General features: G+C 38.3%; 2 protein-coding genes across 2 annotated transcripts; one reads left to right on the top strand and one right to left on the bottom strand.

Annotated features, from left to right (window-relative positions):
- Positions 1-4562: 4562 nt before the first annotated feature.
- Positions 4563-10654, bottom strand: eIF3h (eukaryotic translation initiation factor 3 subunit h). Its single transcript, XM_074085306.1, has 6 exons — positions 10544-10654; positions 8824-9041; positions 8259-8418; positions 6469-6673; positions 5559-5775; positions 4563-4733 (listed from the first exon to the last, which is right to left on the bottom strand). The coding sequence occupies exons 1-6, from the start codon at positions 10619-10621 to the stop codon at positions 4598-4600; spliced, it is 1014 nt and encodes a 337-aa protein (XP_073941407.1). The 5' UTR covers positions 10622-10654; the 3' UTR covers positions 4563-4597.
- A 370-nt stretch (positions 10655-11024) lies between these two features.
- Als2 (Amyotrophic lateral sclerosis 2) lies at positions 11025-25890 on the top strand. Its single transcript, XM_074085303.1, has 10 exons — positions 11025-14299; positions 14621-14952; positions 16174-16388; positions 17028-17361; positions 19243-19392; positions 19735-19835; positions 20945-21121; positions 22314-22486; positions 22718-22881; positions 24328-25890. The coding sequence occupies exons 1-10, from the start codon at positions 11227-11229 to the stop codon at positions 24370-24372; spliced, it is 4764 nt and encodes a 1587-aa protein (XP_073941404.1). The 5' UTR covers positions 11025-11226; the 3' UTR covers positions 24373-25890.
- The last annotated feature ends 1375 nt before the right edge of the window (positions 25891-27265 follow it).

Raw genomic sequence — 27265 nt, 5'->3', positions numbered from 1 at the left:
TAGGTACAATACTAGGTAGGTTAAGGATATTAAACGAATTTAATTATCACCTTTTGTCGTCAAATGAACCAACACGAGGCCAATAACACAATTACTATAACAATCTAAAGAAAATAATTATTAAAGTATTAGCAGTTATAAAATTTATATTTTATAGCTGTTAAAACTCGGAGACCTCTGTAAAGTCGTTCTTGGCCGATTCAAAGTAGGTATGTCTGATCAAATTAATTTCCTTTTACCCGACTTGAAAAAGGAAGAAGTGATTAATTCGGCTGATTATATGTGTTTGTTACCTCAGAACGGATTCCAATATCTTAAAATTTCACTCATTCAAATACACCTACCATGATTAAATAACAAGGATGTTGATGTGTTGCCACTGTTTTATTTTGGAAAAAACTAAATAAATAACAATTCTGACCTTAGGGCCAATTCTAACCATATTGATACCCATTGAATAGAAAATCAGAAAATAAAGAAACCCTCGGCGAAAGTGTCCCACTCGCGCATGACCACTTGTTAATCACACCTAATTAAATTGATTTAATTGCATTATTTTTTCATATTTCCGTTAATCTTAATTGTGATCAAGAACGCGAATAGAATAATTAAGCAAAAATTGTTTAATCAAGTCCCTAGCTTGTTATGGATTAATTGTTAGGCTGCTTCATAAATGGATAGCGAATGTGAATAAAATTCCTTTTCATTAAAACTAATTACAAGCGTAATTATCATAAGAAGGCCGCAGTAAGCGGTTAGCTAATGACGGAAAAAATGTACAGATGGCCACAGCCTTCTTTGAGCTACTATCTTTTCTCATAAGTCTCAACATTGCGGGATGCATCCAGACCGCTACTATACCATCTCACTTGTTGACCCTGTCGCCAAGCAGTGTTAGTTCTGCTGTGTTCCGGAGTAAAGAACAAGACTGCAGGTGTACTGACTCATGATACGAGTATCTTAATCCTCTAGGCAACGCATTGTAATCCTCTGGGGTTGAGAATGTCCATGGCTATATACTTACCAAACATCCTAGGTATATCATAAGAAACCGGCTAAGTGTGAATCAGACTCGCGCATCAAGCAAGCAAGTCTATGAATATGCATTGCAGTGTTAGCAGAGCTAACGCTTGTAATCAAAATGAACGCAGTTCGCAGAAAAGACACGGAGAAGAACACAGACGTAAAAAAAAAGATTTTCAGACTTTTCTTATTGATTGCGTTATACGAGGTACCTTCATAACAAAATTCAAGTTTCTAAGACAACCGAAAATATCGTGAAGGTTTTTCGGTTATAGCAATGATAACACCTTTTTTAACAACAGCTGTATCTTTTGATTGCGTTAACTTAGAACTTTGGTATTTCTGCTGCTTCAGGGGGTAGCAGAGAATTTGATATTAATTCTACTTGATACTTCCACGCGTTGTTGAGCATTTGAGCGTTGCTCAGCCCGTGCCCAGAGGCTTTGTTGTAGGGAGAGCACCGAAACTCCCATACAACTCACTCTGCATAAATGACTGTTCGATCTTTGAGTTTTCCTTTCTAGTTAAGGTTAGCTTGAAAAGATCCCTTTTAGGGATAAGTTCGCCTGTGTACTCTTTTGGTTTTGTTGTTATCTTTTTGTATTGTCCTTTTATTTATAAACAAACAAATAAGTAATATATACAATAATTAACAGAAATAAATAAAAATCGAACTAAAACTAACTTTTTGTATTATTTTGTGTTTTAAGTACAATAAAAAATATTTACATACATAGGTACAACTTGCAACTTACTTTTGAATTCAGCGCTAGCTTTGCTGACGTTTGCTTGTTAGGATCCGAGGGTTTTTGAGCGTGGCGCCTCGGTGCACGGCATCGCCTAGCCCTCCGGTAGGCTACGCCACTGTTTTTAACGTTCCAAGGAGGCAGCATATTCGTTGGTCTAAGGACCCTAACGTCCTCTCAGCGTCGACTCTAGATAGCGAGAGTAGAGCGAGATTTTCTACACCGCTTCCGCGCCTTTCAAAAGGTGCCATCGTAATTTTATTTGGCACTGGAAATCTGGTGACAAGAGCTCCTCTTGCTCTACTCAGGGCCGGTGCTAGCAAGTAAAATTAAAATCTAAAAGTTCGGCAGCAAAAAATTGTCGATGCAGCTGTTGCGGTTGGTCCAATCTTGCGGTCCCGATTGACTAATGACAGAATTGGGCACAGGTCCGGTGTCGCCGACATCTCATTTCCTTTCTCTGATTGCTTTATTAAAACCTCGGGATTTGGACAAACGGCACGCGATGTCTTAATAAAGTCTGTTTAGGAAATTGCAGGCGGAAGTCGGATAATAACAGGGCTAAGGTACAAAATGTTTTAGACAGGGCCGAGTGTAAAGGTCTGTACTTCCATAGACATACTGTTTTTCTGCAATTCAGAAATATGGAACTAATTTTGAATATTTTTTTTTTTATTTTAGGCCCAGTAGTTTTGGAGATAAGGAGCGGGGCGGGAGACGGTCAACTTTCACTTATTTTATTGTTAAATTCATTAAAAGGTCTATACTTCTTCAAATATCAGAAAATAATAAAAGACCTATAATTTGATATTCTTACAACAGGGCCTTTTATTTGATGGGACACACGATATAGTTTGTAAATGTAAAAAAAAATCTAAACTGGCCGTCCATGTTTAGGTATTATCCATTTATTTATGCTGACCCGATGAAATTGGTTATTTTTTAAACCTCTACCATAGAAGCCCCTTCCTTCTTGGAGGTCATCTAACGTGTAGTATGCCAGCCATCATAGTGCCTCTAAAAATTTATCTTGCCCGCGCCAAATTTAAGTCCTGCACCGCCACTGCTTTTAGGTAAAGCCCGTGTGGTAAGCAATTTAAGTAGGTAAATAATTGATCCAATTATCCGGGGGCGGGTTGGGCCCGGGATAAAGCAATTTTAGTAATCAAAGGACATCACGTCGGCTTCTTTGTGTACCAACAATTACCCTCATTACCCCGATTAGAGGGAAATCAACAGCAAGATGTTTAGTGGTAAACAAATAATTAACTTACTTTGTAACTTCCTATCGTGTTTAATTATAATTTAAAAAAACTACCAGCGTCTTCACTCATTAGAGGCTAGTTAATTGGTATTGATACTTTGTTTGTATGTTTCGAGATGATTACTTACTGAGGTAGGTATGGTATGGGCAATGTAAACCCATAAAGAGCCCACCACACTCGTACAGGAATCGGTGATTTCAAATGCGTTTCGATTCAACCGCTCCCATCATTCAAAGAGAAAGAAGGCAAAATGAGTTAGGTATTTACAATCTGTGAGCTCTTGGAAAAACCTTCAGGTTTCGGGAGGAATCGGAAGGATTCGTTAGAAGGAAATGACAATTGTCTTTTTGACTTAGTAGGTGCTTAGATACGGTGTTTAGTAGCAATCCATCACGCGAAGAGTGCACTCGGTTGTGTTTTCATTCATTTATATAGAGCAGTTAAAACCACCACTTACATTTTTGTTTAGTTTGTTATTTTTCGGAAATTGATTTCCATGGCGAGTCAACTTAAACAAGGTATTTCTGTAAATAGCCAATCACGGGAAATTGTTTATAATGTATATAAATATTTTGTAATGAAGCTGAAAGTTTTAAGAAAAGTGTTGATCGTAAATATTTTAATAGGTAAGGTTCAAGACCGAGTTATAGAAGCAACGGGGATTTCGAAAAGTGCATTAAAAAAATATTGAACGAAACAGACCAAAAAAATTCATTTGACATACCCAAAAGAAGTAGATACAATATAACAACAGCTCTATATACTTCCAAATAAATGTTCTCGATTTAAATTAACGATGGAAGAATTCGAAAATGCTGATTTTATTTTATTTGTATCATGACAAAAAGTCATATTGTATTAAAATTAGAAAAAGATAAAGAAGCGGAATATTATTACAGTAAGGTGTATTTTGTAGTGATGGTTATTCCTTACATAACTTTTTACGGTAACTTTTTTATACACAATAACTTTTCACGGAGTGTACTTTGGTTCACTTCGATGATAGGCGATATGGTTGACTCTGCGATTTTATGAACATCAAATGGAACGCGTCAGGAACACTAATGTTCACTAATGTTGTATGCCGTAGCATGGAAGCCTACGTGATGCACCGTCAGCTTCATTAGTGTGGATACATGGTAAAGTTGTGTGGTACATCGTAAAGTAGTTGCCTTCTTGGCCTCTGGTCACTCTCACTGTCACTTTAGGTTCATAAAAATTAGGTAGGTATGTATGACAAGCGAAGCATGGAGTGTTAGATAATAATGGCGACCACATCGCGCGAGCCTAGAGAGATCGCCGGGGTAGCGGCCGGCGAAGCACCAGGACTAAATTGTTAATTTACGCTATTGTGCGATCAGGATAAAGTATATTAATCTTCGGCATTAGTTTTCAGGTGTATAGGCTTTCAATACCTTATAATAAGACAAAGATGCGTATTGAACGATATGACGTGTGTTAACTAATCAGTTTATGAAATTGCGGGAATTCCATAATCTACTTGCTTGGCATAACAAAACAAAAACACTGTGACTGCACGAAATTTTATTACCAAATAGAAACTCAGTTATTCTGCTTAGTGTCCTTCGCATTCTGAAGCGCTTGGGTGACGTACAACTTGGCCAGGCTCTGCGAACAGAACTGGCTGATGTGCTGGCTGTATGTGTTGATCTGGCCTGACACGATCATGGGGTTCAGTCTGAAAATAAGGAAAAAATATGATATGTATCCATCTGTATAATTTCGTATGTACCTATATGATTGTTTAGTGCATGTTATAAATAATGGGTGAGTGCGTATTTATTACTTCTTCACGCGAAAACGTGACTCAGATGAAATTTGGTATGTAGATAGCTGGACATCTGGGATAACACGTAGTTTTCTTTTGGTCCCGATATTCCCACGGCACCGGGACGAAATGTCGAAATTTCAGCCATTACTATTAGGGACATGAAATTTGGCATGGGTGTTTTATATGTATACCTACTCGTACGTTACTAAAATCCACTATATAATTTTTGAGAATTCCCAAAGAAAATTAATAAAATCTCGGACATTCAATACAACTGCCGGATCTAATGGATTATACGCTTGCGAAGCCGCGGGTAAAGTCTACTTAAAAATATATCAAAAACTACAGACAATATTTGGAATTATATTTAAATGACAGGATTCATAGAAAAGTGCAGACTGAATAACTAAGATGTGGGGTGACCCCACATTTTTGACTCTGTAACATGTTGGTGAAGGGTTTGAATGGTACAGGTCGATTCATAAGAGCTGGATCGAATGAATTGAACGAAAGTAATGTGTCGCTTAGACATTTTTGTAGAAAATTGTACATTTTCACATTTGTGTGAATGCACTGAATGTGTATTCAAATAGGTAACACATAGATACTTTCATTCAATCCTTCAGTCCATTCGTGCCAGCTCACTCGCTCACTCGTACCTCAGCGGTATGGGGAGGAGTTTGAACATGTTGATGACGGGTTTGAATAGTAACATGTGTTAAAGATGCTTACCTCAGCGGTACGGGGAGGGGTTTGAACAGTTTGTTGACGTCTTCCTCGGGCAGCGGCGGCTCGTCTTTGGCGGCGCGCGCGGCATTCTCTTGCGTGCGCTTCAGCAACCAACGGTGCTTGTCTTGTTGTTGACGGACCACCAGCTGTTGGTAGCGGTTGAACTTGATGGCCTCTTGGTTAAGCTCGTCTACGCGCTCCATTAGGCTGCGGAGTTGGCCTGGAATATTATTGAAATTAATTAATATTATTAGTGTGCGTGCGTGCGTGCATGCGTGCGTGAGTGTGTTTGTTACTACTTGGCGCTAAAACGGATTTGGATGAAATTTGGTATGTAGATAGTTAGACGCCTGGAATAAAACATAGGCTACTTTTTATCATAGGGATAGGGATAAAATCTCTAAATAACAACCGCTGGGCTTAGTGTCACAAAATTTTGCAGGATTTTTTTAATGCAAGGTCAATGTGAACTATTCACATGGGAATTTCGTAAAATCCCAGAATTTGAATTCCAAGTACCGGGTCAAATGGTTTAAGCGAGAGAAGCCGCGGGTAAACTCTAGTACAAAATAAAGAAGAACGAGGGTTTCTAACATAGCGAGTGAATTAGGTCATTGAAGTGGCAATCGACAGGCCATCATATAGCAGAGAACAGACGGCCGATGGGGCCGAAAAATTCTCGAAAGGGTCCACCAAGGACACGGACGGATGACCTGGTTAATATCTAGATAAACAACAACAACTGTTAGTCTTGGTTGACATCAGCGACATTTGAAGACAATGGCCACAACACAAGACCGAAAAGTGTGCTTGAAAAGTTAACAAACTAGTTAAACATTACAAAAACAGGAATCGCAGTAGCCAGTGAGATAATTTTGTATCCTCCATTTAGTCCGAATGTTAAAGAAGAGACCTTCTAATACTGAAGCAGTGCCCAGATCCAGGAACTTGGAGCCTTCCTCCTCAGGGATCATCTCGGACAGCTCCGACATCATGATGTTGGTCAGTGGCGAGTTGCGGATGACGATGGGCACCTCGATGAACAGGCTCTCATACCCAATCTTCAGGTTCCTCAACGCTTCTGGGGTGTAATCCTGGTCTTTGTACATAGCGATAGCCTGTAAGAAAAAAGATAAAATTTATAGATATGAAAACAACACAATTTGACTTGAGAATTTTTTGCAAAATTAGATAGCTAGGCTACAACACTAGTTACTGCATTTACAATGAACAGGCTTCAATTTTTTGCATGATACAAGATTAGTGCTCCAAGCTCCGTAAATATTATACAATATACCTACCTAATACAATAACTAAATTTTCTTATTTAATTAGTCTATTTTTATTTAGGAAGACCGTTTTTATGAGTTTGAGGTTTAGTTTCAAGTAAGTAATGAACATGCTAAATTTAGTCCGACTAATTTAAACAATAACATTAAGAGAAATTGACTTCATCTGGCCTGTTATTATTAACAGAAATCAAAAATAACATGTACCTATTATAAAATGATGTTGATAGTTGTGAATATTTTGGTTGTTTGTTTTTTTTTGCAGTTACCATTACACTTTGTAAAGAATAATACTTGTCATAGAGATTGACTCATTGCATTATCTATTCAAAGATGCATTTTTCAAAGATAAGATAAAAAAGATAAAAAAAACAAACATTCAAAGAAACAGTTCAAAGATAAAAAACAAACATATCGCATGAAAATCTTCTACAACCACAACCGTCAGATTATTTGATTCTCTTAAATCCTTGACAAATCTTAATTAAATATATCATGGGACACTTGACACCAAACGTCAAATAATCATAATTTCTAAAAGATACTTAATTAATTAAAACTAAAAGAATTGACAAGATTTCATATTTCTAAGACTATAATTTGATTTGTTCTCTGTATTCTGTTTGGAAAGAGAAAAACGCTAATATTTTTAAAATTTCGCTACAACTATTAATTAATTTATTAATTTTTTTTTAAGATGTGCTTATTCTAAAAGGGCATAACTCCAAAACTACGACACAATAGATCCATTACTTTTGTCTAGTCTCTTAAAAAAAAGATCACGTAAATCTGACGTAGACGTTGCATAGAGACAATATCAAAATTATGACAGCTCCTTTTTCTGGTGATAAAGGCAAAGGAAACATATCTATTCTGTTGTAGTGTTGGCAAATTCAGACATATTTTTTCAATTTTTTGTATTTTTTTTAATATGGAGAAATCAATTATAATAAATATTTTCCCATGTTCAGGAGGCAAAACTCTTTCGATTCCTGTAGTAATTAAAAGATGTTAAAAAAATGAAATCTTGTCAATTATGTACTGTGTGTATTATGGGTGTGTGTAGAAAATCCAATTATATATATATACGATTTTCTTGGTACATAATTCTTTTAGTTTTAATTAATCTAAGTATCTTTTATATATTTATTGAATTGATAAATTATTTTAATTTATTTATTAAAAGCAGGTCACCATTTTTTTACCACATTCACAGAATTCTTACAGAAACTAACCCCCTTCTAGCATATTGTGTGTAGTAGTAGTATAGTATGTGTATGATTTTCCACAAGTTACATATAGCTTCTTTATACTGCTACTTGCAAATAGGGTTTTTTAAGTTCTTCAGCCATAATTATCAGTGGCAAGATACTAAACAGCTACTTTAAACGCTGACTAAAAGCAGTGTACCAACCTGAGGTGTCAACCTATAAGCCTTCAGCGTGAGGAAACCGCGAGCAGACTTCTTTGTGTCGTAGATGACCACCACACTCTCCTCTATGGATGTCTGGTAGTGGTACTGCGACTCCAAGAGAGACAGGCTCAAGAAGTTGCCAACATCGGCACTCTGGTACCTGGACATTGATTAAAATTTAAGAAAAAATTAACAAACACTATTAAAATGAACATATATATAACATGACACCATTATATTATATAGAACATGGCACCATTTTGATTGCTGTATTCCAAACAATATGGAAAAAAGCATGTATTTCAATTGATAACATATACTTAATCCTATGAAGAATAAAGTTCACTAAGTAAGATTCTTAAACACAAGGTTTTTTTAAAGTACTGACAAAATACAAAGATATAACAGCTAATTAAATATGGAAACAAACTTTTTCTGTCTCTTTAAATGATCGTGTAGACACTGCCTATGTAAGCATAATAGCTATGCTTACTTTTCCTGACATGACCTTCCATTTAGAAATGAGGTGTACTTCACACCTCAACACGTAAAAATGCTTACATACCATCCAACATGGAAGTGATCTACATTGACCCTTCGCAGACGCCTCATCATGGCAAGCTGGTACTCCTCCTCGTCCATAGTGTCATCATGCTTCGGGAACGGGAAGCAGTTGGTGATCTCCAAACGGTTCTCAACCACTAGCCCGAGCAAAGCTCCCTGCGCTACCTCCATGTTGCTGCATGATTCCTCATGGCAGTGCTTCAAAATTTTCATTACCGCCTAGAAAGGAATCAAAGGTTGAAGTTAAAATGTGATGTACATTTAATTTTGTAGAGGTGTTGACATTTTATAATTCCAGTTATCATTTAGTAAAATAGCCTGTTTATTTTCATACATAGAATGTCACTACTTTGGAAAAAACTGGTATCTCAACTTCGAAGATCTTTCCGGTGAACTTGATGAACATTGTTTTAAGGGTCAAATTTGTTGACGTATTGATTTGAGATATGAGATTTTTTTCAAAGTAGTGATAATATTGGAGGTTCCTTAAGTAGCCCAGGGGTCCACAGGGGTCCATCTTGGGTTAAAAAAAGAGTTTTAGAAGTTTTGGTAATATAGTGGAAATATAGCAGCAGGGAGTCTACTGAAACCAGTAAAACTTCTGCTATAAATTCACAAAATGTTAAATAAACTTTAAAAGCAGATAGCAACAACAATTCTTTACAAAAATTAGAATTCAAATTAACTTCAGCTTGCTTCCTCAAACACATATTTGCAGCCGATGACTGCTAATGACAATTTAAGGTAATTAGTGATTTAAAAGTAAATTTGTGTTCCAATTTGTTAAATATATACTCAGCGGCACAAAATTTGGCGCACTCCACATACAAAATTACCTATTACTGCATACATTTGAGGGCCAGATTGTTTGCTGCTCAGCATATTATCTTTAACAATTACATTTACTTATAACATTGTTGGAGTTATGCTATTGACTTTTATCATGTGAAAATACAAGGTTGGCAAGATTATGTGTCACTATTTTCAATTTTCTGAAAAAAGGACTTTTGGTTCTCAAAGTTATACCGGACACTGGGACAGAATACCTAAGAGCAGAATATTCGCGTTTAAAACGGGATCTACGGTCCACGCTAGCTATAAAGTAAGTATAAACAAAATTCTTCCACATCTCAACATGCTACATCATAACACAAAATAAATAATCAACAAAACTAAGTAAATGACATGTAGACTTTATCTAAAGCAAATAATGGGGCTCATGTCGCGTTGAGATCATCACTGAATTCGGTAACCTCCAGACAGGTCAACTTATTAATGTTATAGCTGTCCTAAAACGATGTATGACTAATTTGTACTCAAAGGTAAACAAACTGTTTTGCAAGCGCAATGGCTTTGTTTAGATATTACTGAAAATATTATTGGGAATGTTTAAGGTTTCTTTGTTTGGTTTTACTATGTTTATAATATATATTTGATAATACAAATTATTTCGCCAGGTTGCGAACATAACCTCTATACAAAATTGAAAATGTATTTTGAACATTTTTTTAAAGCAATAACGACTGTATGGATTATAATCTAACTTAAAACACGTACTTATTATTGATAAAAAGTACTTAACTACTAGGATCCTTGTTAAAATCAACAAAACAAGAAAAAATTTGACGCGTCGACATATTTGCTGTTAATAGAAAACGATAGGTCAACGCTGATTTATTTGAAGCACATTAAAACAAAAATTACTTGTTACATGTACTCACCAGTCCATCGCATTGGACGTACGTAATTGCGGTTTCTTTTTCAGGAACACGTCTTGCTGACCCACCGCGGCTCGCCATTTTTACTACGAAAAGAAGTCGTCGCACTGACTGTTGACTGCAGGGCTACTACGAAACTCATCGTCAAACAAAAACTCGAAGTTCGTGTCGTGCGGTCTCTCTGACACTTTCACTATTTAATACGAGAGCGAGAGGGACCGCACGATACGAGCGAACTTCGACTTACGTGGTAGCCCTGCTGAAAGTTCAAATTTGACAGGTTTGCTGTCACTTTTCATCATCTTTTCATTCATTATATTCGTTCTTTTTACTGTGGCAACACTTTTCATTCACTCACGCTATTTAAGGCACTGTTTTTACATCTTCGTAGGGCGTGAAATTTAATGGAATCGATTAAGTGTCATGCATTGACCGCTTTACCTGCTAATCAGCTTTATTTGTCATTGTTCAACTGTCAAATCAAAAATACCCACCAACCACCCCGAATGATAAATAAATCAAGTTACTCCCTTGAAAATTATAATTGATTGCAATAATAATGTGTTTGTTGACCTAATAAATATAACAAGAAGTGCGTGATTAAATTATACAGTGTTGCAGTTCCAATTTTTGAATCTGAACAGTGAGAAGGATTTCTTCATGTATTTAAATGAAGTCAGGAAATTATGAGTCAGCATAAGTTTTGGAAGGGAATAAAAACTTGCAAATATTCAGAGTCCAATCATGTTCCTGACAAAATTGTAAAGTTGTGCTCTCTGGGCACGGAAGTGATCGTCCTTGGCAATGACCATGGCCTCTATCACAGTGACATTGAAGAAGATTGCCTAAACTTCCGAAAAATCAGTGGTATATCAGCAATAGACATATCATATCACAATGATACCCTCTACATTATCGACGTACATGGCAGGCTATACAAGACGAATTCTAAGTTTGAAAACAAAGAAGAAATCGTTGTTCGCGAGGATGCTAAGTGTTGCCCCCATGGCTTTAAAAGTTCTAGTATAAAAGTGAAATTTCGGAATGTAGTATCTAGTAACTTAGGACAGCTCTTTATTAGTAGCGATGGGCAGCTCTGGGGCTCCGGTGTTATGCCCCAAATCGCATTAGACACTAGCAGTATAAAAAAGGTACCGTTTTTTGATGGCCGGACAGTGTACAGTGCTTCTATAGGTGATGACTTTGCTGCAGTAATAGTTAGGAAAAATGTGCGCCAGTCTGACAATTGTGACACAGATAGTGATAATGATGATGAAGAGGTTTTTGCATCAAATTGCTCACAGTGTCAAACAATTATAGGCTTAGCGTCTCCAGCCTCTGTACCATCTTTGTCAGAAACCTGTCCTCTTGGAGTTCAGATCAGTAAGTCAAGTGAAGACTCTAGCAGTACCACAGCTCCTCAGACAGATGTGCTTATAGATGCACATAGTTTTACTGAAGACTCAAGTCCTTCATCAGAAGAATCAAAAATAGCTAAAATAAATTCAAACCTAAAAGCTCCTATAAAGTTGAAACCAGAACAAACTGAAAAGGAATGTAAAGATGGTGAAGTAGCCAATGAAACAAGCGATGATGAGACAGAGGAAAACAAGGAAAAGCTTAACAATATCTTTATTAACACAGATGCTGCAAGACAATTTTTAAGTAAACAATTATCTTGGGTGTCAGCAGGTGAAGACTATCTGGTAGAATACACAGAAAAGCCCACCAGAATAATCAAAGAGAATGTTTCTAATCTAACTAATTTTGTTTATGAAGGTGTGAAAACTGTAGGAGACAAAGTGGCAACACTGTCCAGGCATGTGAGTGGCAGCAGTGATAACAATGAAGCAGCAGAGATACAAATGAGACTGCAGCATGAAGAAATCAACTCTCTGATGTATAGTTGTACATCTGATTGTAACCTTGATGATCTACAGTTCTCTACAAGTACAATCAGTAGTGAAAAAGAATTTGAGGCTGGCAGGAAATCTGAAAACATAAAAAATATGGCTAAACTTGGTAAGAATATCTTGGCCACTGAACTGTGGACATGGGGTGACATAAGTCATGGGCAACTAGGTGTTGGTGACTCTGTCAAAAGGTTAAAACCGATGGTTGTCATGACTTTATCAGGTTTTGGTTTACAGAAAGTTTCCTGTGGTAAGTGGCACTGTGCTGCATTAACCTTAGATGGAAGGCTATTTATATGGGGCTATAATCATTTCCATCAAGCCAGTTTTGAAAACAGAGAAGATAAAAGTGGGCCTAAACAGTTCACCGGAAACTCTAATAGTGATAGAGTCAGGGACATGATGGCAACAGATCATCACACTTTAGCTTATACTCATAATGAAAATGTATTCTACATGGGTAAGCACACAGATGGCTTTACAGAGGCTGTAGTCAACTTGAACATGAGAGAAGATGAAGTCAACGAGAATGGTGATATTGAGGCTGTGCAACTTAGTGAACCTGAGAAGTTCGCAAATAGACCCCAAAATATGTGCTACCATTGGAGAATACTGTCCTCTGGTAATATAACATACTGTTCTATTGAAGAGCCGATGAAATGTCCGGAATTCCAAGATCTGTCTATTGCTCAAAGATATTTAGAAGAAATGCTCTTGATTTATCATTCTCTTGTAAAGCCATTTCTAAAGAAAAGTAAATCTATCATCCTACATTCTAATGTATATGAAACAGTTTGTGATATATTTGGTGACATATTGAATGTAAATGCTCTAAATGTGCTCTCAATGTGGCAGTATGCAGAGAAGCATATAAACGAATGTGATATTTCATTGATCAAAAATTTAGAAGAATATATCTATTTATACAGAAAGTATTATTTAGCAGTAAGCAATTTGATTGTTATTGGTGGTTTCGCTCACATAAACAATGTTATTGATGTTCCAATGAGCATATACAATTTATTTAGTGATCAATTACCATCCAACAAACAGAAAAACAACAAAAAAACACTGGAAGCCATAGTGGCACTTGCTTTCGTGCAACCACTAACAAGATTGAGCTCTTACAAATGCATAGCTCAGTCTCTATTACGTTATAAAACTAAACGAATAAAACTCGAAGCAAAAACGAATATAGATGAAAGACTAAACAAGGTTGTGTCGTCATTAGATGCATTAATAGAGGAGCAAGAAAAAAAGCGCAAAGAGGCAGATGTCACGAAGCTATTTTGGGAAACAATTGGAAAGAACCTAGAACAATATAGGACACCAGAGCGCCGTTTAGTTCGGGAATCGAAGTCCCGACAGCTCAATCTAGTAAACCCTGGAAGATTTTCATCCCACTGGTTCATATTGTTCAACGATCTTTTCGTCCATGTGAATGGTAGTACACCTACTGTTCATCCCTTGGTTACACTTTGGGTTGAACCTATTCCTAACACAGATTCATTAGTCAATGTAATCCAACTGACAACTCCAGAGGAAATCTTGTCAGTGACAACAAGCTCGGAACAAGAGAAGACAGAATGGGTTCACGCGTTAAATTCCTCCATAAGATCAGCTCTTAACAAAGAGTCTTCGTTCAAAACACCAGCAATTAGAACAGCCGTCTACACTTTCTCGAGTAAAAGTCCCTTCTACAAAGACGCGAAGTATCAGGGTAGATGGTTGGACGGTAAAATCCATGGACACGGAAAAGTGGAATGGCCTGATGGCAAGCTTTATGTTGGTCAGTTCCAAATGAATGCACTGTGTGGTCATGGAAAGATGGAAGATCCTGCTTTTGGTAAATATTTAATTAAGTATATATTTTTTTATGTTCTATCGCTAAGTTCTCCTGTTACTTCAAAATTCCAGTTTGCGGAAAATTTACTTGATGTGTCACATCACACGTTTTCAGGATTCCGTAGTCAACTAGAAACCCTTAGGTATAGCTTCGCCGTATCTAATAACTGAATGAGCCAATTGCAAGCAAGACTGTAACATCAAAAATCCTCATGATGTATACTTTAGCTCTCATAGGGAGAATAAGGTCACTTTATTGTCACCAATGGCACCATTTTAGAGAATCATTTCAATTGAACTCTCGTGTTTGTAATATTTACAGGAATCTATGAAGGTCAATGGAAAGACAACTTCCAGAACGGTTACGGGGTGCTGAAGTTCATAAATGGCGACATTTATGAGGGTTATTTCAAGGATGGGGCAGCTCATGGACATGGGGTCAAGAAGCAGGGTGATTTCACTTCGTCATCGGCGACCATTTATACGGGAGAGTGGAGCAATGGTGTTAAGAGTGGTTACGGCGTTATGGATGATATTGGGAAAGGGGAGAAGTATTTAGGGAGTTGGAGCGATAATAAAAAACATGGATGCGGACTGATAGTCACCTTAGACGGGATATATTACGAAGGATTGTTTATGCAAGACGTGCTAACGGTGAGACCTTGCTTTTCGTTTTTGTTTGAGCATTTCATTTCGCGGTCGTTTTATTTGCTTTTTATCTGAAGTATTTATGAGCGGTGAGAGGCCTTGTTTGAGTTGTAATAAGTACTTGTTTATGCTTGGCGGTTTGACATGATATAATTATGATTATGTAGCTATCAACTGAGTATACTTAGGTGAACCATTATGAAAGAATCATCTTTAATTTGTTAAATAGTGCATAAACAATATGAAACTTGCCTTATCGTTTTTCTTATTTAGAACTTAAACTGGTCTGTATGGACACTTTTTTACGTGCAATAATCCCGTGGTGACTTTGCAATTATCCGGGATAAAAATTATGGCATGTTCTTCTCAGGCTGTTAAACTATCTCCGTACCTCATCATGATCTGTTGAGTAGGTACGTTCAACGGGGAAGCGTTTACATATAATATTATTATTAAGTACAGGTGTAGTGGCCTAGAGGTTTGACCTATCGCGTCTCAAGCACAGGATCGTGGGTTCATACCCCGGCTCGCACCTCACAGCGCGGCGCACCTCGCAGTTATTCGAAATTCATGTGCGGAATTACATTTGATATTTACCACGACAGCAATTCAATGGTGCGTGTGAAGTTCCCAATCCGCACTGGGGCCGCGTGGGAACTATGGCCCAAGCCCTCTTGTTCTGAGAGGAGGCCTGTGCCCAGCAGTGGGACGTATATAGGCTGGGATGGATGGATGGACAGCTGTAGTGGATAATGTTTTGTCATCCTATTTTGTCGATTATCCTACAAAATACAATGGAAAAAATTATTCATTACATCTGTAGTAAAAATTAGGATTACTTTATTACTTGTTTATACACACACACAAACATCACATCTGTATTCCCAAATGGGTTAGGCAGAGCACGAAACGTTACCGCTTCGGAGCCACTTAGCAATTTTAAGTTTTAGTTTGACAAAACAGTACAACAGTGACAGGTTACTAGCCTGTCGCATACGGTATACCTTACGCCTCTTACGAAATCCACGGAAGAAATGGAGAGGTGTAATTCTAACCCGACACCACACGGGTCTTGTTACACCTGACCTGTTGTTGTTGTACTTGTTTACATACGATGAAAAATCGGCACCCTATTACATACATGAGCTTTCGTAACTAAGCACTCAAGATCACAGATTATAAGGTATTATTTAAGTAATTTAACGCCAATTTAATGTTTTTTGACAGGGTCATGGAGTTATGGTGTTCGAAGACGGCACGCACTATGAAGGCGAGTTTCGCTCGGCCGGCGTGTTTTCTGGCAAGGGAGTTCTGACCTTCTCCAGTGGGGATAAGATCGAAGGTTCCCTGAGTGGCGCATGGACGGAAGGCGTTAAGATTTCTAACGCAACCATGCATTTAAATGTATCGAATCCAATACTCCCTGCTAATCCTAAACCAAAGTAAGTGTATTTACTGGTAACCGATCGATTCGTCGAATTTCATTGCGCCGATTTAGTTAGATTTAGTTCTTACGGAAGTAAATCTTCAGTAGGTGAATTGCATTACGAATTACCTACCTACTACATTGGTTTTCGTGTTTATTGTTCGTTCATCCTTGACATAATAAATCAGGATATCCTTATTTAAAAATAACATCTGTGAAAAATATTTTACTATTAGGTGTAGTACACATTCAAGTAAAAAATATGTGAGTTGAATTTTTTTTTAATTCCGCTGTCATAATTAATCTGTACCTACCAACACCACTTACTTTAACGACGGTATATTGCTATAATTTTTTGCGGTTTTTTGTGCATTAACACTTAAGTTATAAATCAAAAACTATTATAAAACTTGAAGTGACACTTTCTACCTTCACATAATAAAATTATGTCGACTTGTCCTCAAGACACGCGTTAATATTTAAGTACCCCTTGTTTCACCATCCGTTAATTAAATTTATCTGACGGACAAATGTGATATCGTCTCTGTTTGTTTTGTTCGAATAGACGGTTACGGCATTACGTTTCGTCAAATAAAATTAATCAATGGGTAGTGAAACAGCCCCTTACCTACAGTGCTATTTTTTTTTCCCTCAGTTCCTTTGGCAAACTTTGCGTGGCGCCAAATCAAAAATGGAACGCACTTTTCCACCAATGTTTCAACTGCCTCGGCGTCTCGGAAACCCTACTAACACCGACTGGCAACCATTTTGGGAATGGAAACTCAACCGCCATAGAGAACAAAAAGATCTGGCAGAATGTGGCCGTAGCCATATCTAGTTCGCACAAAGAAAAACATAACAGATTGTCTGTGAAGAAACCGAAGGATCCAGAGTTGGATAAGTCTGATTGTCTAGAGGTGATACCGCTGTTTGGACAGAAGAAGTTGGATTTGGATGACTTTATGGAAGTTAAGCTGTATTTGCAAAATGTAAGTCATATTTTTAAAGCGAAGCCAAGCGAATTACCCTTGTCCAAGTAGCAATGGGCAGGCCTATAGCACGGAGAATAGATGGCCGTTGGGGCGGAAAAGTTTTCGAGTGGTAAGACGTCCACAAACAAGATGGACGGATGACCTTTTTAATGTCGGGGTTCAGGATGGATACAGGCAGCTTCCAACCGAAGCAACTGGAGATCTATGGGGGAGGCCTATATCCAACAGTGGATAGCTTACTGATATGATAATGATGAAATCATATTTTTATAATATTAAGCTCTTGTGAGAAATGATTTATGAAATTACAGAATTAAATGGTTCAACTCACTATTATATTATAAGTCAGAAACGGACCGATTAGTTTCGATCCTTTCGGAAGTTCTTGTTCAAGGCTGAGTCGCTCCGCCTCCTGCCTGCTGGGCCTGCTGTCTCCGCGCAAGCTAATAGATATTTTTACCAGGTTTTTGAGAATTTTCGGAGCCATCAGCATCAGTCGTTAGTCGTCTACTCCCAAAAAATACACCGTGTGCATAAACCCCAATAGAAAGTGTTGTACCTATGGACGTTTTTACCCGTGGCACAACCTGTGGACACAAAAAATTACTCAAAATATGGGAATTGGGGATCGTGACGTCACGCCGTGCAACACCCGAACATCTTCACAATTTTTTGTTAAACACGTTCGGCCCCGGCCACGATCCACTAAGCTCTTACGCTATGCCTACGCATATCCCACAGCATTCACTTCTATGCCAGTGACACGTATTTGTAAGAATTAAAAGTCACAGACGTAACACATTCCGGTGCCAGTAACACAACGTTTATGATCAAAAATTCTTACTCCTATGCGCCGGTGACACGCATGTGTGTCTACAGAATTCGTGCCTCTTAAAGGCTGGCATAGCGGAACGTTGCCGGAGCCGAATGTGACGATCCTACGCATATCCCACAGCAGTCACAAATATGTACGTGTCACTGGCATAGGAGTTAAGAACTAAAAGTCACAGACGTTGTGTCACTGGGGCCGAATGTGTTTTATTTTATTTTCTTTATTGGGGAAAACAAACAGCAATACAATCATACATAGGTAAAGTTAGTATTCATGCAGGTAAATCATGAGCCAGTAAAGTTTTCACTAATATATCTACACTTATTATGAAAATATTATGCACAACGTAAACATCAGAAAACAGTCACTACTTATAGGTGTTGCGCCCGAAGAGTCCAAAAAAAACAATTATATTTTAATTAAATTTAATAACTTCAAAAATGTTTACAATTAATTATAAATTAATATCTAAGTACTGAATCAATCCGATGCAAGTGATTGAATGATTCCCGCGGTCCGAGTTCCCAGGCCTTCGCGGCCATATGCGGCGGTATGCTTCGTCAGCGCCTCGTGCATCGGGCGATGTGCGGTGTCGTCACATGTTCTTTCGTCAGCATTATGCAATTCACAGTAGCGTTACTAAGTTAGCTTTCTTCCTGTGACGATGCCTCATAACACACTAAACAACTATAAAGTGCTTCTTATTGTGGCTACATAACTATTATACTTTTGATGAATAATATCAGTATGGTTATAATTACTATTATGTGTGGAACAAGCTCTTATGAGAAAGCGATTTTTTGCATAGTTACACCTACATGTCCTAACGGCAAAATTATATTTGGAGCGAGTACGCAGGCGAGAGCATTTAAGTGATACGTATGTTACCTAGGAGGTATAGGGAATCGACAATATTATTGATAATTTGCAAATGTCCTATATTTTCTGATAATTTAACCGACGGACTATACCTACCTAGATTTTTTAGGGCACTGCAGCTTTGACTTGCAGCAAGACTTAAAATAACAATGTGTTTTGTTTTTCAGGCGTGTGAATCATCCCACCACCCACTTGGGCAGCTAGTGCTGAGTCTAACGAACGCGTTCAACACGACTTACGGTGGTGTGCGTGTTCATCCATTGCTGCTTAGCCACGCTGTCAAAGAACTCAAGAGTATCACCACGCGACTGTACCAGGTAGGCTCGGGGGAAATTCAGGGAATTGCAGTTGTGGGGAAAATTTACAGAAATCAAGTTTTTTTTTTGTTGCTCCTACACTTTGCTGGTAATCCTCATTACCTATTTCGCACCAATAACCGACAATTCCATGACACAGCTTTTAATAATAAACCATTAAATTCGGAATTTTTATTGTCACCCCATCACACCGACACACAACACTGACAACGTCCGATGGCCTCTCCGAATGCTCATCCCGACGCCGACACTTATTTATTACAGGATTCTTTCTATTATGCCTGCTCGGAATTGAGTTATTAAAATAGCCAGCGCTTGTGTAAATGGTCCCATCTTCGCCAGGTGGTGCGACTGTTGTTCCCGGCGTTGCCGCCTGAGGGCTCCGAGCTGGTGCTGCCGTTTAAGGACCAAGTGGTGGAAGAGGGCGGCAATCCCATCGACGGGTGAGTTAGATAAAACATAAAAAAAAGATTACCACAACCGGGGACCTCAAGCTTTATACTCAGGTTTTCTAACCATTGGGCTATCTGGTCGCCTCATCATCCCAGCCTATATACGTACTGCTGGGCACAGGCCTCCTCTCAGGATGAGAGGGCTTGGACCGTAGTTCCCACGCGGGCCCAGTGCGGATTGGGCACTTCACACACACCATTGAATTTCTTCGCAGGTTTGTGCAGGTTTCCTCACGATGTTTTCTTTCACCGTAAAGCACATGGTAAATTTCAAATGTAATTTCGCACATGAATTTCGAAAAAATCAGAGATGCGATTCTCGATTTGAACCCACGATCCTCTGCTTGAGAGGCCATAGGTCAAACCACTAGGCCACCACGGCTTCTGGTGGGTCTGGTAGCCTATTGTAACAAAAATGTAACCGACAACATTTTTTTTTTATCTTTTTGAAGTCGAGGCCTCAGCACAAGCCAGCATTGTTTAAGTTTATTTGTGAATTGTGTACTTTCCTGGGTAAAAAAAAAAAAATTTGTCCGTCAATTAGATTATAGTTCGATATTGTGTTTTTTGTGTTATGGTGAAAATAAAATTTTAATCAATCAATCACAAAATTTTCTTTTGTCAATCAAACAAAATATGACAGATGAAGCGAGTCAAAGTTGGAGAAACTGCGTGACGTCACGCAAAACTGTAAGGAAGAAAGAAAGAAAGATTTATTTCGGCTCCATAAGTACCACCACCTGACTACATCTTGATCATTTTTGTTTAACCCTTATAAGGCCCCATTTATTGGAGCATACTACCACAATCAAAAGCAGCTTTCGACACCTGAGAAAGGATATTTTTAAAGCTAGTAGTATTTTCAATAACTACAATGGATATTGTAACTTATAACTAATACAATAAGGTTGAATTTTCATGTCAATGCATGCGGTCGCTAAATCGCCTCTACCCTTTTAAGGGTTAATTGTCAAAACAAAAATACGTCCAATATTCTCTGATAATCTAACTTATGGTATGGTCTAAATAAAATAATGTTTTTACCCAAGAAACTACCCTACTTTCCGTGTCAGAGTAATATGTTTCACCTTATTTCCCAGTGAAGTGGTATCCGCAGCGTCCTTGCTACAACCGACGCTGCTGCCGCGCGTCCATCCGGCCCTGTTCGTCTTATACGCGTTGCACAACAAGCGCGAAGACGACTTGTACTGGCGGCGACTCGTCAAGTGGAACAGGCAACCCGACCCTACGTTGATGCCGTTTCTGGGTATCGACCAGTAAGTATAATTGTGTGGCGGATTATAACCGCTACTTCTTCCGCTGCGCTTATGAAGCTTGGGTCACGCAACAACGTAATGCCCCGCGGCAGGCGGCGGACTGCGCCCGCGCCGACGGGCACTTCTACCCGGAACGCGCGACGCGACGTATTGTGGTGTATTTACAACCCAAGCACTTATTGCATTGTATGTAACATTAAGTTTAATTATAGTTATTCTTGTACTTTAACTTCGCTATTCTTATTTCGCTTCCGCTTTACTTTTGCCCGCATCTTTACTCATTGTGTTGTGAGGATAATTACCACAACTGTACAGTCAAGGGCAAAGATATCGACACGGCCAAAGTTGCGAAAATATGTATACACGACTTTATGCACTTAACATTAAAGCCGTGTATATATATTTTTGCAACTTTGCCCGTGTCGATATCTTTGCCCTTGACTGTACTGTACTGCAGTACAACTAGAATGTTAATGTTGCTCCGGGCTCGTCAGAAGGTTTCTGGCGTTCGCGATCGCAATCAAATGAAAGTTGTCGCATGCAAAATCTATCTCTGTCATTTGATTGTGACCGCGAGTGTCAGAAACCTTAGTCAGTACGGCCTCAGGTTGCGAGGTCTAAAAACAAGTCTGATGTTGAGCTCTAAAAGCCTGACATGATCACATTACGTCATCATCATCATCATCATCATGTCAGCCGAAAGACGTCCACTGCTGACATAGGCCTCCCCAAGGCTTTCCACTCAGACCGGTCTTTACGTATACGTACGGCACATTACGTATTTATAGAAAAAAAAAGTTGGTACTGTTGTTCGTATTCTTAATACTGTTACGGTCTATGCTATACCTTGACGAGTTTGTATGGTACACCCGGTAGAACCTTGTTGCTGTCAGCATTTGCCGAACTTAATAAAAATCTTCATGGAGGCAGCAGTGGCTCCCTGCGACAGTGTGTCACATACGAACTCGTCAAGGTATAGCTAACGTGGTTTGCGAGGAGCTGGTGGACGTCTATTGAAAAATAGTATGAGCAGAGCTAACAGCACGCGTCCGACCGAAAAGTCAAGGAAAAACCAGACTACAGCAGGACTGTCAACAATAAACGAGAACCTAAGCCTCTAACTACAACGCAAACGCAACTAAACCCACAGCCGAGACCACTGCCAAACCAATATCAAAACTATATTTTTCAGGAAATTCTACACAAACTACCTATCCCGGATACCCGGCTCGCCCCGCGAACAGCTGTTCCAAGAAGCCGTGGAAACTCTACAGCAGCTTAAAACCACCTTCTCCCCGACGGAGAAGCTGCTCGTCATCAGAACAACGTTCCAGAAGATGACAGTCGCTGTACAGCAGGAGCTAGGTGAGATATAGCTCAAAACTACCCACTTTTTTCATCTCGGTTTGGGTGTTCTAAAAGTAACCCACGTACTTGTTGAAATTTTATAGATACATTTGAAATGAAAATTAAATGAAATTTATTCCGTATCAATGAATGGTGAAACAGCCCCTAAACAAACTAAATTTACATTGCATTTGATAGCCACTTGTGCTAGTTGGTCCTTGTAATGTGTAGACAATTGTATGTCCCCAGGCCAGAGCTACCTGTGGAGCATGGACGAGCTGTTCCCGGTGTTCCACTTCGTGGTGGTGCGCGCGCGCATCCTGCAGCTCGGCTCCGAGATACACTTCGTCGAGGACTTCCTAGAGCCCGGCATGCAGAATGGAGAGCTGGGCCTCATGTTTACCACATTAAAGGTAGGTAATTCAGTCAAATTAGTTATTTTTATATCGATTTGATATCTTAAAAGTGCTTATGAACTTGAGCATTCACTTTTTTTTATCTTATATTTTAACGAGGCTGAAGTACACCACCGAAACCTAGTCTCTGAATGGAAAGGCCTGTCTAATGGACTTGTAAATCAACATCGCTTCTTCTAAAACCGGTCGACTCAGTAATCACATTAACACCTGCATTGAACAAACCCATACCATCAAAATGAGCATTCACTTGTAACAGAATATCGAGCATTTGACTGTTTTAAATTTCGAAAATACAAACTGAGACATGGATGCACAGAAAAACCAGAAAAAGAGACCAGCACTGGGAATCGAACCCAGGTCCTCAGCATTCCGTGCTGCGTGCTGGACAGGAATCTAGACACGAATTTTTCCTATGCATACATATCTCAGGTTGCTTATTTCTACTTTGCTACTTAAGCAGCAGCACCAGCGACATCTATGTGGCGTCGACAGACGTCACACTCTTTCGGAACCAACCGCTCACCCAGACAAGAGAAATAAATAAATAAATATAAAAATAAAATTTGTAGAACTGAACAACGAAAGAAGCAAGCATAGAGCCTTTGGAGTTTATAAAGTTTTTATTTGATACGCACAGTAATTAATTACAGATATTGTAAGTACAATGATGATGATCCGGCTAACACTTACGTGTCGTTGGTGGCGTGGAGGAATAGAAAAGAAAAAGAGAGAGATTCAGCTCCGCAGGGCGTTTTATACTGAACCAATTCGTCATTACGTTCAGAGTGAACGGAACGTACTCGCGGCTGGCTCAACCAATCAGTGGTCCGATCTTCGCTAGAAGACCTCGTCAGTGTGGCCACAACAGAGACACATAAATGTTTCGGCATCCAGGCTTTCTGTCCGGGAGTGAGTCGTGCTTCAGACGTCACAAGCCAAAGATTGCTATGAACTTTTTTAGGAACATTCGAGGGAACGTTTTAGTGAATGCTGGTCAAAAATTTCATTATTCACGACAATGTCGGTCGGATGCTCACCAAAAAGTTGGAAGCTTTACCGTCGTTTCACTTGAACGGTCGCTAAAACGCTGCGGTTTATTTTGTGTTTTACCTGTAATGTAACATTCGCTATACTTCGTTTCTTTTTTACCATTAGAAAAATGGTAAACAATCTTGAAGAGTCTTTTTATTGATTAACGTTTTTTTTTAAACAGTAACTATTATTCACGAATATGATACCACAAGCATGTAAATGATCATATGTCCTTGCTAATTGTTACATATTTGTGACTTAGTTGTCAAAAGTGTTTTTCATTAAAAAGACACGTCAAGATCGCTTACCTTCTTTCTAATGCTATAAAAAACGAAGTATAGAATGTTCATTACAAGCGAATGCTTAAGTTCATCAGCAGTTTAACAGCGTACAATTTTTTATTCACAGGCCTGCTATTTCCAAATACTTCAAGAGAAGATGTCCATTAATTAGACCAGATGCTCAGAAATCACTGACCTTCCGCTAGTCTACTTGGAAAAGAATATAATTTATAAAGTTATCGTTAATTAAGTGTAGTCTAGAACCAATAACAGGTTTCAGAAAAAGTGCTCATGAATGTAAAGGTGTTACTCTGTTTTGAGGCGTACCCTAGATATTGTAAAACCTTAGAAGGACATCCAAATAAAAAATAGTCACGCTCTATGAAATTACTAGACATACCCAATTACGAGTATATTACAGATCAAAGGTAAAGTAATGCAGTAACCGTAGGGTACGCCTCTGTTCGAATATTTTACCTAAGGGTTTACCCACCTCTATCGACGCGGAATTGGCTTATGACGTTGAAAAATGTGTCATGTCCTTTTTATATTATCTAAGTGTATTGAAAGGAGTTACATATGTCATCAGCGTGCCGAAAATTAAGCGTAAAAAAGGCGACGATTATAAAATCTCGTCTTAAATGACATCAAAGGAATAGACAGCATATGTATTACATAAAGGGAGTAAAAAGGGAATGAAGGGTATATGCGCGTGCTGCTGCTGCGTTTGGACCGTGTTTTGCAGTTTTTTTTTGTGAAAATGACGTAGGTATGTTAACTTATAAAATCATTGATACCCACGCAATGAGATGAGAGTAAAAGGACGTCGGTCGGATCGGCTAAAGCAGATTCCACGCCGATGTTATTATAAAATAAAATCGAGATGAGAATACAATTCGAAAGTACCGTTAGCACAGCAGTACATACTGAATAAATATATTGATAGGTTAATCTATGATTATGTTCATAGTTTGAGTGCAGACACCTATTTTACAAAGGATGCTTCATCATAATCTAATCATCTAACATATTTATTATAACTCTGATTCTTGGTGAATGCAGTGTCCCTTATTTTATAATAAATATTATCATCACATCATTTACCTGCATACTGTATCATTGACAATGTCATTCTCATTTTATGTAATGATTCAAAAACGGCATAATGTGCTCAATCGTATTCTAATCTTGATTTGATAACATATATGTGGGGAGACCCTTGTTTGTTACAATTGTGTGATGCATTATTTTTATAATTAAGAACTGTGGTTAAGTGAGCATTGAAATACGATTCGCGGAGATGAAATTGTTTTGATAATTTTATTTTTTTACTTGCATGTTAAATCGTAGTAAGTATTCATTTACGGCCGATGCCTGGCAAACTTGTATTGTACCTCATTTTTGGATCGAATCTTTTAATTTGGTTTTCACTTTTTTGTATGATCTCGCAATACTATGGTGCGTTTAAAGACTCATTTATACGGTACGAGAAATGTACGAGTAGCGGTACACTGCCGGCGGTGTTCGATCATTTATACATCCATGGCCGTCTGTGGTCTCCGGCCACGCAATGTACCTCGCGCGGTATTTCTTGTGTCGTCTAGTTGAGGACTTAGTATGAGGCTTGTCAGCAATAATTTGCTTTAGTGAGATAACGCTAGTAATAAATCGTTGTTGTTGAAAAATATAACCAATGTTGCATAGAATTAGCGTAATTTTAGAGAGCGAAAATGTTTGACTTAGTATGCTTGGTTTTATGGTATTCAATGAACAAAAGTATGAATGTTTTTCGTATCTATGGATGATTAAGTGGAGTGCTGCCATCAGACCACATTGTTTTATGAATATGTTTAAAATTGTATACCTGTGATTTTAAAAAGTAAATAAGTATTTATATATAATTCGATTTTTGGTTTCGAAACAAAATTATTGATAGAAAAACATTTGTTTCACATTTCTTGTTTTAGTTTTATTAAGTTTTATTAAATTATAAATCTTGGCATAATCGTTACTCACTATTTACTTGTTTTGACTTCTGAATTAAATATATAAAAATAAATTCATATGTGGCACAAGTGAAATGCCATATCGGTATAGCATATCTTAAAAAAGTATCTTAAATCATAATAACTTTGATTTTCACAATTTCTTATTTACTTTCACCGGCAATAGTTATTTTGTATAATTTCAGGATCCTGACTTCCCGCCGAAATTATTTTTCCCAAACTATTCGTATCCCAACTGTTTCATGGACGAACGATTTTTTTGAAACTGTAAACTATCCAGGATATATTTCAGGACTGTCCTGTCGAACTCTATAGATTAGGTTAAGTTAGTTTTATAAAAATCCTGATACTTACAGTTTCAATAAAAAATCGTTCGTCCATATGAAGTTAACTTGCTTTTAAATAGCTAATAAAGTGCCAAATTATTAAAGCAGCATGTCCAGTTATTTAGCTAGAGTATTCTCTGAAATCTTTATGACGGTCCAGGTGTGTCTACCAAATTTCAAGTCTCTAGCTCCATTGATTTGGGATGTGCGTTGTCCATGTCACTTGCATTATTATGTATCTGCCACAGCGGAGCGTGCAAAAGTATCAGACACGTCCTACCGGCCTAGAGTCGCATCAGATATTTATGCACGCTTTCTGTCAGATATTGGTGCTGGTGTCTGTCAGTCATGCAGTAACGGTACTGGTTTGCGGCATAGATGACAGACTTTCATTCCTATTTACAATATTGTAAGCGCATGTTTTGTTTTATTCGAATGAGGCTTTCTTGGCAGGCGAAATTTCGCTAGATGGCGTTAGTGTCTTGCTTGCGTTTGGCTCCTTTATTTACCCATTCACAAACGTGACTCAAATGTCAAAATTCTCGAACGGACCTCAAGGTGCGGCCACATGCAAGTCACTCAACGCTCGTCTCCAGTAATAAATCTGGTCACGTGACCCTATTTTGAATTTCCCGCGACTCACAAAAGCAGCGTCAAGATGGCTGCTAGCAGGAATGATCTTGTTCTTGGAAGCTAATTTCTTAACCTTTAGTGGCAGTCGTGGCAGTGGTAC

The sequence above is a fragment of the Choristoneura fumiferana genome, chromosome 3, assembly GCF_025370935.1.
Source record: "Choristoneura fumiferana chromosome 3, NRCan_CFum_1, whole genome shotgun sequence".
Lineage (NCBI taxonomy): Eukaryota > Metazoa > Arthropoda > Insecta > Lepidoptera > Tortricidae > Choristoneura > Choristoneura fumiferana.
This window is presented reverse-complemented; position numbering and strand designations above follow the sequence as displayed.